We start from the raw sequence: 15,328 nt of genomic DNA, 5'->3' as shown, positions 1-15,328 counted from the left end.
AAAAAAAAATGCATAACTAAAAAATTACCCACTGGGGGAAAGGAGTGAATGGACAGGTAGATGAAACATGAATGTCAGAGTGTGGATAACTGCTGAAGGTTGGTGCTGGGTGCATAAGGGTTTATAATACTATTTTATATACTTTGTATATGTTGAAATTTTTCCATAATAAAGTGTCTAAAGAAGAGGACCACGTGGTTATTATTCTGTAATAATGATGTACATTTTTAAAACCTGGCTTTCAGTTTACTAGAAGAAAGGGCTAGTATCTCTGATTCTTTACTCTGGAATTCTTGCCCCAATTACCTGCCTGGGAAATTCCTTTTTCATGCTTTAAAACCAAGATCAGGTGTCAATTCCTCTCTGAAGTCTTTCCGAACCTACTTCTCTCTTTGAAATTTTAATTCCTTATGCATAAGAATCGAATACTTTCATTCATGTTCACACCACATTATGTTTTAATTATTTATTTACATGTATGTTTGTGCTACTAGACTTTAATGGTGGGAACTTTGTCATCATTTTCTTTGACTCCCAATGACTTGCAACTGAATGGAACTCCTTCCCTGTGATAAGATTTGAACATCAAATCTAGGATCTTCCCTGTTAAAAGGCCATTAGCACATAAGATAAATTAGGACCTTGAAAACATTTGCTGCAGTTACCTAGCAGTAAGTAGTATTAAGGAACTGATTAAAGCAAGTCAGCAGTTGGCGGGAACCATAAGTAGACAGGCAGCTCCATTTTCCCTAAATTTCATTAAATTTTGGTCTTCTAATTCCCTTGGGAAAAAAGCTAAAGATTCTTCACTTCTTTGAGGAAGAAACAGAGGAACACAGGAGAGCAAGGTATCTGTTCTGATGTAACAGAAAGTCACCTTTTCCCTGGAAGACCTAATAATGTTGCCAAGGTTTCAGGGTGTGAGGTTACATGCATTAAGAGCCTGAACTATTCATAAATAGGTCAAGATGACACCCCTAGTGCATCCTATTCCCCCAAAAAAGGTAATAAATAATTTCTTCTCTATACACTAGAGCCCTTAACAATGATTATGTAAAATGTACATGATCAAAATAGAGTGAAGGCTTCAGAAACAGAATGATGAAGAGACTAAAGAGGGAGGCATAAAAAACAAAAAAACCCAAAAACTCCATAGGTTGTAAGCAATCAATTAAGGCCACATCTCCAAAAGTTCTATTATATAAGAAAAAGTGTACTTGCTACACTTTCATTTAGAATAGCACATAACATTCATGTTTTCACGAGTGATAATATACATTGAATGTATCAACCATTTGGATTACTTTTGCCTCTGTACCTTTATATTAGTTGCAATAACTAATATATGCCTTAATCTAGCACAGAGAGAACAAGCATTTTCAAAGTTACGATTCCTTTTCAGGGGAAAAGGAATATTTGTTTTTCTTATGTTAACTAATTATATATTTCGCCCATCTTTTCGCTGCTCTAATCTAATTTAGTTAGCTGAAATTTTTCTGTCAGGACCTATTTAACAGAAACGAATGATTTTCCAACCTATTATTTAGCCTCCGTTCAAACAGCTTTATAATGCTAGGGTTATCTGATCAACAATGATGAAGTTTATAATACGATACATAATGGAGCTCATTAAAGCCACTGGGGCACCACTAAGTTAAACTGCTCTTCCAGGGCCCTACAAGGCTTTAAGGAATAGCGTATCTCCCAAAACTGAACCAATTATTCCTGTTCACAGGGTAGATTATATATTTTCTACTTCCTGGATATTTCTTAATGCTTTCTCTTCATGTTCTTGGAACCCTTGGACAATATTACTTTAGTTTGTAATAAAGATTTATGCCTTCCAAATATTTCACTTTTAAAAAAGGCCAAAAATATAATCTCCTAAATCCAAACAACTTTTCCTGTGTTGCCTGCCCAATAGCTACAGTCAACTATTAATTAACTATAGAAAAAGAGGAAGACGGTGATGAGAATAATCCTTCCTGATTTGTGCTTTGGAATTATATACTCTTACACAACAACTTTCCTAAATGTTGCAAAAAATACCTTTTTTTATATTTATAATTTAAATATAAATATTTAACCTAGATCCCTTGCATGCATGGTTTACAGTAGGGTTCGCACTCCTATGAGAATCTAATGCCACAGCTGATCTGATAGGAGGTGGAGTTCAAACAGTGATGCGAGTGATGGGGAGCGTCTGTAAATACAGATGAAGCTTCACTGGCTTGCCTGCCGCTAACCTCCTGCTGTGCAGGCCGGTTCCTAACAGGCCACGGACCAATAGCAGTCTGGGGCCCAGGGATTTGGGACCACAGCTCTACACTTAAGTTGCTATGGTTTAAAAAGAAAAATATTATCACTCAAGCAAATAAGGAAGAAAAATGCTACTTGCTATTACATCAAAACAAAAGCCTCTTGACCCCATATTTCCCTTTTCTAAATTAGACACCACAGGCTGATAATTTGTCTAGGCAAACTCCTTCTTCCAATCCCTAAAGAAATGAGTCAAAGAAATGTCTCTACCATACCTCCCATCCCCCCAGCACCCTTCCCAAATGTACAAGCCCCGAGCCATTGCATCCAAATCTTTATCAATGAGCAGCATTAAATCTTCAATTCCATTTCATAGCAAAGGACAACATGAAAAGACACACCTGCATCTGTGTGAAAATCTGAGCTTTCTGGCACTCTTCCAAACTGGGCCCAAATGCAGCCATCACGTGCTCCTCTGTTCCAATCATCTGCACAATTTCCTGGTCACTCTCAACACCCATGGCCTAGGAAGGAAAGAAAAGATAGAAAGAGTGTTGGCTTTGTGTTAACTCACTGACATTTGCTTATGCTAATTTGGCATTGTTTGTGGGTATTACTTCTAAGCAAAAGCTAGCTCTTCTCTCAGAAACAGTGCCATCTGGCATTGGCAGGCATAGCCCAAGCTGCAGAAGAACCTGAAACAGAAATTTTGATTAGAAAGAGGAAAACAAACATTCTAAAACACTTTTTGTTTGTGTACCATCTTCTAAAATTTGTAAATATTCTAAGAGTTTCATCATGAAAAAAGGAGGCCAGGAGGTATGGTGGAGACAACTGGTCACAATTATGAAGGCAAATTGAAAAGAAAAACAGATAAAGGGCAATGTATCAGAAAACATACATTGCTGAAAATAAGCAGAACCCCAATTAGCATTGTCACAAGATTAATTTTTCTGAGAATTGTCAATTCATTCATATTCAAGCTAAAAGAATTTTTCTAGAGATATCAAACCATACTTTGTGCAGGTTTTAAAAGAGATTTTTAAAAACTAGGAACACACTTAACAGGTTTAAGAAACCCACTTAAGTGCTTCAAGGTGGGAGCAGCAATGCAGGTCTTTGTAGATTCCATATGGTACTAAGGCTCACTCCTTCACACATTTGCTTGGAATTCTGCCATATCAAGAAATAGAGCATAATCTCACTAAACCTCTCTTGTAAGAGTAACAGTCTGCTTCTTAGAAGTTAGGGGAAGAGTTATGTTTGCATTAAAATTCTTCCTTTAGCTATGCAGAGAAGATAGAACCAGAAGACAAATGTCTAGTTAAGCTTTGATGCTCTAGTTTTCAGTTCTCCTCCACACAAAAGAGAGAGGAAGTGAAAAGCAAATCCTAAGTTCCAATGCAGACCACCACCGACATCACCCTGAATACGACAGAAAGGGCATCTATCTAAAAGTCAAGAGACCTGAGGTGTTTGTCCTAGTATAACGCCAAAAACAGACACAGACAGTACAACTACTACTGTCAGAAAACTTTTTCTATCTCAGTTTTTAAAATTTTTATAATGAAATGGCACAACCAGGTCCTTTCCAGCTCAAAATTCTATGATTCTAACATTCTACAGTTAATGTTCAGGGGTCTGTATTCTGCAAATTTGATTTACATACTTTAGGATCAGATGTAAACTTACTGAAAGTTTTAAAGATTTAGGGGGAAGCTAAATAAATGTTATGTCCCTTTTGGGCCAACTGTGGTGGTTTCAAAAATTTTCGCAAATTATTTGACATTGCCTTCAAAAGGTGGAGACTAATCCTCCTCCCACTGAGTACAGGCTAAACTTAACGCTTCACTTCTGTAGGACTTTGGAGACTTGGTCATAAAAGGCACTGCAGCTTCTTGCCTGCTGTGTTTCTTAGAGTGCTCTCTCTGCGGGAAGCTGGCTGCCATGTCATGAAGACACTCAAGCAGTCTGTGGGAAGGTCCAGTGGTAAGAAACTATGGCCTCTTACCAACAGCCAATGAGGACCTGTAGTTTTCTGCCAACTGCCATGTGGGCGAGCCATTGTGGAAGCAGACCCCCCAGCTCCAATTTGGCCTTCAGATGATTGCAGCCATGGTTTGTTTTTTTTTTTTTTTTTTGGAAAGGTGTCTTGCTATGATGCCCAGGCTGGAGTGCAGTGGCTATTCACTAATGTGATTGATCATAGCGCACTATAGCCTTGAACTCCTGGCCTCAATGGATCTTCCCACCTCACGCTCCTGTAACTGGGACCACAGGTGCGTGACACTGCGCCCAGCATCTGACATCTTGAATAATGAAAGACCTTGAGTCAGAACCACCTAGCCAAGCAACTCTTAAATTCCTGACCACCAGAAACTGTGCTATAATTTGTCACACAGCACAGATAACTAATATACCAACTTTTGGAATTAAATTTACTATTTGAATTTTAAACTATTTGTTCAAATGTATAATTTGTTTTCTCCAATATTTTTTTTTAAACAAACAAGAAGTTCTCAGAATACAAACCCCTTTTTTGTACTTTAATTTCTGTAGGTTTTTACCTCCAATTTGATATGACACATATCTTCCAAAGGATACTAGAAATAAGCTCCACTATTTAAAAACTACACAAATTCATTAAAACAGCCTTTCATGGATTAAAGGAAGGCAATCCTAAAAAATTATCAGTTCTAATTTTTAAACAAACAAAAAACAGATTATTCTTGGCTTAAGCACATTAAGTTGCACTTACTCTGATAGTAATGGCACATGTGTAACACCATCTACACTTTCTCCTTGGTCTGCAAATAGCCAGTCACAAATATTAGAACAGAATTTTTCTCTGTGAAAAACTAAAGTTAATTTTTACTTGTCAATCTCTCAAAATAACATTATATGGGTTTCAATGGAATCAAAATACAAGAAAAACAATACTAAGGTAACTAAATTGCAGTGGAATCCAGTCATGTTTCCCTAAAATCTTTGATATTAAACTTTTAACCAACGCACTTCACTTCTCAGTGGGAAGGGCAAACACTAAAAGAGATCTATATGGGACAGATATCAAACCAAACATGCAAAATGATAGGTAGGAAAAGGTCTGAGACAGAAACAGAATCCTAGAGTTGAAACAGCAGTAGCTTTCTGGATCGGCCTCCCTTTTTTAGGCATGTTAACATCTAAATCATGTGAACTGAAGGCCATCTTGATCATTTCAATAATTTTTATTTCGGTACTCTCCAAGTGACAAAGACTATAAACTTGATAGCCTACTTTAGTATTTAATAATACAGGTTGAGTATCCCTAATCCAAAAATCTGAAATGCTCCAAAAATCCAAATCTGTCTCTTTCTCTCTTTTTTTTTTTTTTTTAAAAAAGAGATGGAGTATCACTGTGTTGCCCAGGCTGGAATGCAGTGGCTATTCACAGGTATGATCATAGTGCACTACAGCCTCAAACTCTTGGGCTCAAGTAATCCTCCTGCCTTAGCCTGCCAAGTAGCTGGGACTACAGACACATACCACTGCATCCAGCTTCCAAAATTCAAAACTTCTTGAGTGCGGACATAACGCTCAAAGGAAATGCTCATTGGAGCACTTTCAATTTCAGGCTTCTGGGTTTAAGATGTTCAACTCTAAGTATCATGCCAATATTCCAAAATCTGAAAAAATCCAAACACTGAAACACTTCTGGTCCCAAGCATTTCAGACAAGGGATACGTAACCTGTAATGAAAAAGTCCTTCCTCATTTGAAATATGGATTGCCACTTCAAGTTATCCTGATGCTAAATCTAAGTAGTAATTTTATAATTGCATAAAATTCTCAAATGTCCTAAGATGGATCTAAACAGACTGCTTAGGCCCTCCAAATATTTCTAAGCTATGAAGCAAAGATATGCCAAGCACATGGTAAATGACACCATATGTGCAGAAAGCATGATTACTACCAAAGCTTTGCTCTAAAAGGACTAAACTCTTCCTATATCGAGTCTCTGAAATATAGGGGTGATAGTCAAGTTATCATCAAAGTGCTCCAGCTGCAAAGACTGAACTGACTTTATGACTATTTAGCCTTCAGTAGTCACAGCTACAAATAAATGACATATTGCTATGGAAACGACAGCTAAATGCCCAACCATTTTACTTTACAGACATAATTTAGACATCTGAAAACTGGCTTTATATGGAACTCTTTGTACTGCAGATATCTGAAATCATTTCTCCTAATAAGTCAAAAGCAAATGCTACATAATAACCTTATGAAAAACTAGCAGAGATAATATATTTCAGCAGAAGGTCACCCACAGTCTGGCAACCAGCAATAACACTGAACAAAAATAAGGGGAGGCGCTCTTTAAAATGGTATGAGTTCTTGGATAGCCACAAAGTATGACTAAAAGTCTGACTTTTAAAGAGAGAAAAAAGAAAGAATACTAATGAGAAGATAATAATATGCACACTAATGGTGGTATGTTGAAATATATTGTGTGAAAGTGGAAAAGGGAATAACTTCTTAAAATATCTAATTAGAAATCTCTAATTTTCTTTAAAGTAGACTAAAATCAATCTATTATTACTAAAAGCAGTCCTAGCAGATAACAAGAGAACTGTGGTGGTCCTCGTTGACTTTGTAATTATTTCTCTTTAAAGACGGTAAATTTCCATAGAAGTTTGTTTCCAGGAAACATTGCGTAGCACCCTTGAAATCTGGTCCTCTTTTCCACAAAAACTTTCAAATTACAGATGCCATCATAGTGCAACTGCTGAATACTTGGGAATACAAAATGTAAAGCAGGAAAAGATTCATGGGCAAGAAAACCTTTGTAGTGGTTCAAGTCCATAAATAAGGCTGATCTATGTCTTAAAAGCTTTATATGTCATATTCACACTCAGCATGTAATCTGGAAACCCTGCTGTTTCTGTCACTTTTAGCCAATTGTGGGTTACAATCAACAACCATCAAGTCCTAATGACTGTCAAGGTCTGTGTTAGGGCCACACAACACTAAAAGAGAAATGATGTGTCTTTTTCTGGTATCCCAGTTTATTTTCCAGGGCTTCTGACAGTAAATGGGTAAGGAGAACTAAGGAAAGAAAAAAAGCACCCCCTTTTCCAGGCACTCTACTTTTCAAAAACTACATGATCCCATTTGCTCTTCACAGTAATCCCCTTAGGTAAAATTCTCACTTTACAGATGAGTTATTACATCTAAGACTCAAAGAGACTGGGAAATTTGTCCGAGGGTACATAGCTAATAAGTGGAGAAGGTGAGATGCAAGCTAGATCTGTCTATTTCTAAGATCTCTAATACTCTATGCTGCCTCCAAGATGGAAAAGTCTAAATAGTGGTTATCAAACAAGTTTCCATCAGTTTATTCAAACATCCCTATAGTAGGAGATCAAAAAAGTGACTACATATTACCAAAATATTTAGTTCATTTATCTGAACTAAAAACTTAAAAATATTTATTTTAATTCTTACATACTGATTAGAATGTAACAGATAGGTTTCAGGGAAAAATTTGGAAACATGTACCAAGTGTTTTTAAAAAGATATACTTCCACTCCCAGGAATAAAGTCTCACTAAATAACCAGCAATGTGCACAAACATGTATGTATAACAACAATCATCCCAGAGTTGTGTATAAAAGTGAAAACTTGAGGGACAAAAATGACACCTAAATGTTTCACTGTAGGAAATTGGTTAAGTAAATTAAACCACATCTATGAAACATCTACATAGTACTCACTAAAAATAATGATGTAGATTCATAGTTATAGTCATGGAAGGCTATTCACAATTCATTGTTAAATGAAAAAACATTGATGTGTATATTATAAAGCATAGGAAAAAGGTCTGAAAAAAATATATCCAAAAATGCAGTTATACTTTTCAGTGGTTTTCTAGATTTTGTAATGTAAGGACTACTTTTATATTCAGAAATGAAGAAGTTTGAAATCTCAACTACTGGTTATATAAATATACATATTGTTAATTTATAGCCCCACTCTAAAAAGGATTTAAGTCAGGTTTTACATACACACACACATATACACACACGTATACATTTATAACATAAATATTTTAAAAATTTGACAGAAGTGTCTTAATAAATTTTTGTCACCTAGCCAAAAAAAAGAGTACTTACTAAAAGTCTTCTGATTTTAATGAATGCATGCATCTATCTATGCATTTTACACATGAGTGATAGAAGATTATATGCATTATAATTAATTTATAATTTCTGATCTAAAGAAAGCAATACCGTGCATCAAGTGTCTAACTTTCAAAAGTCCTTTGGATGCATGGGAACATACTGCCATCTGCTGGAGATATAATTCTACATCGTTAGAAAACATTTTCCTCATTCATCACTATGTATATAAAATACTGAGTTGGGTGTTGTGGGATCACTATGAGAAAAGCCAAAATTACTTATGTGCTGAAAAATACAAACCTTGAAGGCAGAAAATAAAAAGTATATTTAAGAATTCTCTCAACCAGGCATGATGGCTCATGCCTATAATCCTAGCACAGACAGATAGCTTGAGCTCAGGAGTTCAAGACCAGCCTGAGCAATAGTGAGATCCCATCTCTACAAAAAAACAGAAAAATTAGCCAGTAATTACATGAAGAGCCCAGGGAAATAAAATATTTATTTTCTCTGGCACACTGCTCTTCTAGTATAGATATTAAAAAAGCAAATGTTTGGTCTACTTAAACTTTGCATACAGGCTTTAGTGAAAGTCGGAAATGACAGCAACATTTCATTCATGGGAAACAAAGTGATTCTCTTTAGTTACTAAGAAACAGTACAATGAATCAAAGTGTAAGGAACAAGAGGCTATCAAAACTAACAAGGCAATTTAGAAAAAGAACTAAGCAAAACTTCTACAAACAGAAAATTTAAGCATTAACTCAATAATCTATGAATAGGCTGAATAATAATAGCATTGCCAGTGTTGAAGATAGAATTACTAAATTGGAAAAGAAATCTGAAAAAATCTGCGTGCGTGGTGGCACATGCCTATAGTCCCAGCCACTCGGGAGGTTGGGGCAGGAGGATCACTTGTGCCCAGGAATTTGAGGTTGCAGTGAGCTGTGGTGATGCCATTGCACTTTAGCCGGGGTGACAGAATGAGACTCTATCTCAAAAAAAAAAAAAAAAATTCTGTCTAGACCCTCTGATATAGTGGTACTGCTATTATGATTATCATCATCACCACCACCCGAAAAGAAAATAAATGGCTCCATCTCATTTACAGAACTCAAAAGCACATAAAGCTATACCACACATAAAAAAATTTCCTACAACCTCCTTCATGCAATCGCATTTAGAATATGGATGTTTCCTGAGTTAAAGAACCTGACTTGCCAATATCCATTCAATACTTAACAAATAACCAGGGCCATGCTCCCTACCGCCCAACCAGAAGATTGACTTGAGGGCCACTTTCCTCCCTCACTCCTACACTGTCACTTGGCTACAACTTTAACAATAAAGGCTCAATTCCCTTCTTTGTTACTCCTTTGAGGCTTGTATCCAAATGTTTTTCCTTTTTAACCAATTTAGTAAATCCTCCTAAGAGGATTTCTTTCTCTGTTTTCTCTAATCATAACTGCAAAAATATTTCTATCATAACAACTTTTGAACAGAAATATTTAATTCTGAAGTGAAACTGAATAATGAGTATTATCAATCTCTAAAATTATCTAAAGTATTCGGTATCTCCTCAATAAACTCTAGTTTATTTCAATTAAACTAATCATCAAGATTAATTTTATGCCCATATACAGTCAATTATTGTTATTTGTGGTAGTTACATTCTATAAGGTTGCTGAATTACACTGTATACTAAATAGTGAATACTGAACCTTTGCTCCTACGAATAGAGTTCCTACAAGCCTGTGGTCACAACATTTTCCATAAATGAACCTTATTTTCTGTAAGCTTCTGTTAAAAAGGCATCTTATCTAATATATACCATTCACACATTAATATAGCCACCAGCACTATAACTCAAGCCTGAAAAAAGCTTTATCTAACATGTATTTTCTCCATAAGACACATAACAGCCTTTTTGTCCCTCGGAACACTAGACAACACTTCAGCATTACATTATACTTGGGGGCCATCCTATACTGGATGTAAGGCTATAGCTGCCATACATAGTGATTCCTCTGATGGATCTGGGAAAAGTAAATTGAAAACCTTCTGGAAAGGATTTATCCTTCTAGATGCCATTAAGAACGCTAGTGATTCAAAGGAAGAGGTCAAAAATATCAACATCAACAAAAGTTTGGAAGAAGTTGATTCCAGCCCTCATGGATGTCTTTGAGGGGATTAAGACATCAGTGGAGAAAGTAACTGCAGATGTGCAGGAAAGAGCAAATGAACCAGAAGTACAAGTAGAGTCTGAAGATGTGACTGAACTGCTGCAATTTCATGATAAAACTTGAACAGATGTAGAGTTGCTTCTTATGGATGAGCAAAGAAAGTGGTTTCTTGAGATGAAATATACTCCTAGTAAAGAAGCTGTGAACACTTGAAATGACAACAAAGGATTTAGAATATCACATAAACTTAGTTGATAAAGCAGTGGCAGGGTTTGAGAGGACTGACTAATTTTGAAAGAAGTTCTATGGGTAAAATGCTATCAAACAGTATCGCATGCTACAGAGAAATCTTTCATGAAATAGAGTCAGTCAATGCGGCAAACTTCACTGATGTCTTATTTTAAGAAATTGCCACAGCCACCCCAACCTCCAGCAACCACCACTCTGATCAGTCAGCAGCCATCAACACCAAGGCAAGACTCTCTACCGACGAAAAGATTACAACTCACTGAAAGATGACTCAGATGATCATTAGCATTTTTTAGCAATAAAGTGTATTTTAAACTAAGATATGTACATTTTTAAGGCATAATGCTATTGTACACTTAATAAACTATAGTATAAGGTAAACATAATTTTTATATGCACTGGGAAACCAAAAAATTCTTACAACTTGCTTTATTGTGATATTTGCTTTATCGTGGTGGTCTGGAACCAAACCTGCAATATCTCTGAGCTGTATCTGAGGAAGACTATACAACTTAAACATGATTTCTATGGAAATATCTTTTGGGTTCTAAGCCAACAATTCACAAACAAGCTGAATTTTTAAAAAATCAGTTGTAAACTGAAGATTTGTGTTTACATAGAAACTCAGCAAAACCTAGGTGTCCATAAAAAAGAAAACAAACTTGGTTCATACTCTTTGACCTACAAAATTCCACTGCAGGGAATTTAGCCTAAGGATATCCTTGCCCATGTATAACATTTTATTATAGCAGTTTTGTAACAGCGAGAGGTATATACAACCATCGACTGGAGATTTGTTAAATTATGGCACGCTTGCAAATGAACTTTGTCAAAAAGAATGCAGTAACTCTGTATCTCCTAATGTAACACTATCTCCAAGATGAAAGTTACAAAAAAAGAAAAAAGCTGAGGGCAAAGCGGTATGCAGTATATGTAAGTAAATAACAAAAACGCAGAACAAAAACCTACTATACACTCACGTGCTTGTATATGCATAGACTATTTCTAGAAAGATATATAAGAAACTAGTAACGGTGGTGTCACTCGGTAGGAAAACTATGTGGTTAGATACAGGGTAGGTAGGAGGCTCACTTATCATTATATATCCTTTTGTACTTTCAGAATTTTTTATGGTGTATTTATCTTTAAAAAATAGGTGACTATTTTTAAAAATATCCTGAACCTCAGTCTTATTAGCTTTCAATTTAAAATATATCATATGACTGACAATTTATCTATGCCACAAATCTTTCTATTCCTAGAATTCCTTATTTTCCAAATTTCTAATTACATGTGAAAATGAACCAGAGAAAGAATTTCTTTTAATTTTTAGAAGAGAGCTGCAGCCTTACCTTAAATATGATGACAATGGGTATATCTTCTGACAAGGTATTATGCCTCAAATAAAATCGTCCTTGTTTCACAGCCATATTGGTTCTGCTTTTTTTCTCATGGGTAGAGCTACAAGTAAACACAAGTTGGTTAAACTGCATCCTTAGTTTCAGGCCAGTAACATGCAATAGCAATGATCCTCAATCAATAAGGTTCAACTGATCAACAACAATCAGTTAAGGTCCTTTCCAATAAGTATTTTTTTAAGGTACACAACCTCTTTCCTGCCTTGTTGCCACTTCCATGAACTTTTAAAAACGCAATAAATGTTTCTTTAGCTCTGAGATTATGGTAGAAGTTTTGTGGGTGAATGAGTGACAATCACCTTCTGATCTACTTTACTTTGGTTCCACCTGAATCACTTCGACTCAGTGTAAAGCATATATCCATAGCCAATTTTATGTACTTGAACACAAAAGCCTCAAAATAAACCTAAATCATAATGAGAAAACTATGAAGGAATTAATTTATATACTATGGGTTTTTTAACTAATAATCTAATAAAACATATCCATAGTCTTGGTATACAGTGAAGCCAAAGAACTAAGGAATCTCCTTCTACTGGTATCTCTATTAGTTATAAAATTCCTAATGGATTTAAAAGCATTTTGAAAGTGCTAATCACAAATTGGCACTGACTGATCAACACTATGGTGCTCACACGGTAGTAATATTCTCCAGGGATTAGGGGGTTGGGGGGTGGTAAACTCACAACTAATGGATGCGGTGAGCATTGTAGAGGGGAAGGGCAAGCCTCTAATCCTCGCTTGGGTGAGGCAAAGGCATAAAATGTAATCAAAATGTTTGTACCCTCATAATATCCTGAAAGAAAAAAAAAAAAAAGAAAGTGCTAATCAACTACAATAGTAACACATAGTGACTATCTGCTATATACTATGCACTGCTACCCAGTTTTTTTATATTAGCTCTAATCTTCTACATAATAACACTTACTTTGAAGTGCTGTCTCCAAATCACATATGAGGAAACCAATGCTTAGAGCAGTTAAGTAACTGCACACTCCAGTGCCTCACAGCTAAAAAACCACAGTTTTAGGATGCAAATCCAGATTGGCTTGGCTCCAAAGTTATGGACAATGGGAAGACATGGGTTGCAGAATTATTGTATCTGGGTTGAAATGGTTCAGATGCTGGCTACCTTTTACAATTGAGGTGACCCTGAGCTTAAGGCCTGTTACTCAGCTGTAAAATGGAGATAATACCACTTATCTTGGAGGACTGAGGTGACAAATAATTTATGTAAAGTACCTAATACTTTGTCTGGCTTCTAGTAGGTGCTCAAAATTAGCCATATTGTTAACTGTCTCTTCATCAGTAAGAAAACTGCAGAAATTCTGATCTAATTAGTTCACTATAGATTGTCAGGAGAGAAACTTTAGTGCACACTGACACATAATCTATGCCACAAATCTTTCTATTCCCTGAACTCTTTAACCTCCAAATTTCAAATTACATGTGATAATAAACCAAAGAAAAGAAGTTACAGAAGCGCTATAAGGGATGCTGTTGTAAAAATGAGTATACTGTGAAAGAGGCTGGTCTATAAAACTAACAATAAAATGTTAAGTCTGTGATACAAGTCATTCATATTAAGTACAGAACAGTTTGTGGTTTTATCAGTGTAGGACCACACATGGAAATGGTCAAAGACTGAAAAGGAGCATGAAAACTGAAAAGTGGTTTTATGTTTTTTTAAGTTCCTTTAATGTTACAAGTTACCAGGAAATCAAACTTAAGTAAAATGACTAGTGACTTTTTAAACAATGTTTCACACTTTCATCACTGAAAATTTTAAACCAATACCCTATGCTTATAGACTTACACAATAAATTGAATGCAGATACTTTAAATATTACAATGCCTGTTATTAGAGAGAAATAACTGGCCGCCTCTATATTGAAAGACAGCCATCTGGAATTAATGGAATTACCAATATTTCTTAAGAACATCTCCACTTTCTATACCTGGTAACTGAAGCTCCAACTGCCCCTTTTCTATCAGCTTCCACGATGATCCTGTTCTTAGACAGCTGCTCTTGGATAAGAATAACTTTTTCTACTCCTTTAACGATGAAGTAGCCACCTGCCCAAAGGAAACAAGAAAAGCTTCACCATCTATTCTTCAACCAGTGTGATTCAGTAATGGCAGGGAACTCCAGAGTCAGAGATCACCACCTTTTCCACTGCTTCATGGCAGTGGCCACCACTTTATTCAAAGAAGTTTGCTGACATTGTTTTATGGATTGATGATCAGCACATGATTTTGTACAAATGAGCCACAAGATGATAAATTTCTTGAGGACAGGGAATATATCTTATTGGTCTACATATCACCAGTCCCTGACATATATAGCGGGTGAATGAAAAAAATATATTAAATTAAGTCATCAGATCTCTTAAATACAGAAGTAACTAAAAATCTTCAATGTAAACGGAAATTTACTTTAAGTTTTCTAACAAATCAATGACAACGGTAGACTAAGATTAGGTTTTCAAAATAATATTCCATACTCAAAAAAATTCACTCATATTTTTTTTGCATACAGTTCAGAGTAGGATAAAATGAGACTTCATTTTACTTGTAGAATATAAGCAAAAACAAAACATATTTGACTTATGCAACATTTTGTTGTAGTCTAATAAAGCCATGTTCTTTATTAACTTCTTTCCAGAACTTGAGATTCTATATCAAAGCAACTTTATAGGAATTAAAGCAACTCTAAGTTAAAATAAATCAATATGAAACATGAGTTAAAGAATTAAGAAACTTTCTGTTAAGTGCTGAGTTTGAAACTTTACAAAAGAAATTTTTGTACCTATATTTCCTAAAAATAGGTACAAAAATATAATTTTAAAAAATTTAAACAAAAAAAGACTCATTCCCCGCTCCCTCCCTTTACTGCATTTAAAACAGCCTGAAGTAAGCTACTTGAATCTTCACACCAGGCTAGACCAGTAACTTTGGGAGATTATTCTTGAATTTTTAAGCATACAGAAAGAAACTACTGAGCAAAGACAAAAAGAAATAAACCACATAATATTCATGGCAACAAACCAGAACTT

At 35.5% G+C, this 15,328-nt stretch overlaps 1 protein-coding gene across 1 annotated transcript in view; it reads right to left on the bottom strand.

The window, feature by feature from the left end:
• Positions 1 to 15,328, bottom strand: part of POLR3B (polymerase (RNA) III (DNA directed) polypeptide B) — a 136,641-nt gene that overhangs the window by 100,657 nt on the left and 20,656 nt on the right. Inside the window, exons 8-10 of the mRNA XM_012644696.1 lie at positions 14,231 to 14,348; positions 12,207 to 12,315; positions 2,661 to 2,783 (exon numbers count right to left, since the gene is read on the bottom strand). Of these exons, the coding sequence (XP_012500150.1) occupies positions 2,661 to 2,783; positions 12,207 to 12,315; positions 14,231 to 14,348 (350 nt within the window). The remainder of the gene's footprint in view (positions 1 to 2,660; positions 2,784 to 12,206; positions 12,316 to 14,230; positions 14,349 to 15,328) is intronic.

The sequence above is a fragment of the Propithecus coquereli genome, unplaced genomic scaffold, assembly GCF_000956105.1.
Source record: "Propithecus coquereli isolate 6110/MARCELLA unplaced genomic scaffold, Pcoq_1.0 Scaffold218, whole genome shotgun sequence".
NCBI classification, from domain to species: Eukaryota; Metazoa; Chordata; class Mammalia; order Primates; family Indriidae; genus Propithecus; species Propithecus coquereli.
Note: the sequence above shows the minus strand (reverse complement) of the source record. Positions and strands in the feature narration are given on the sequence as shown.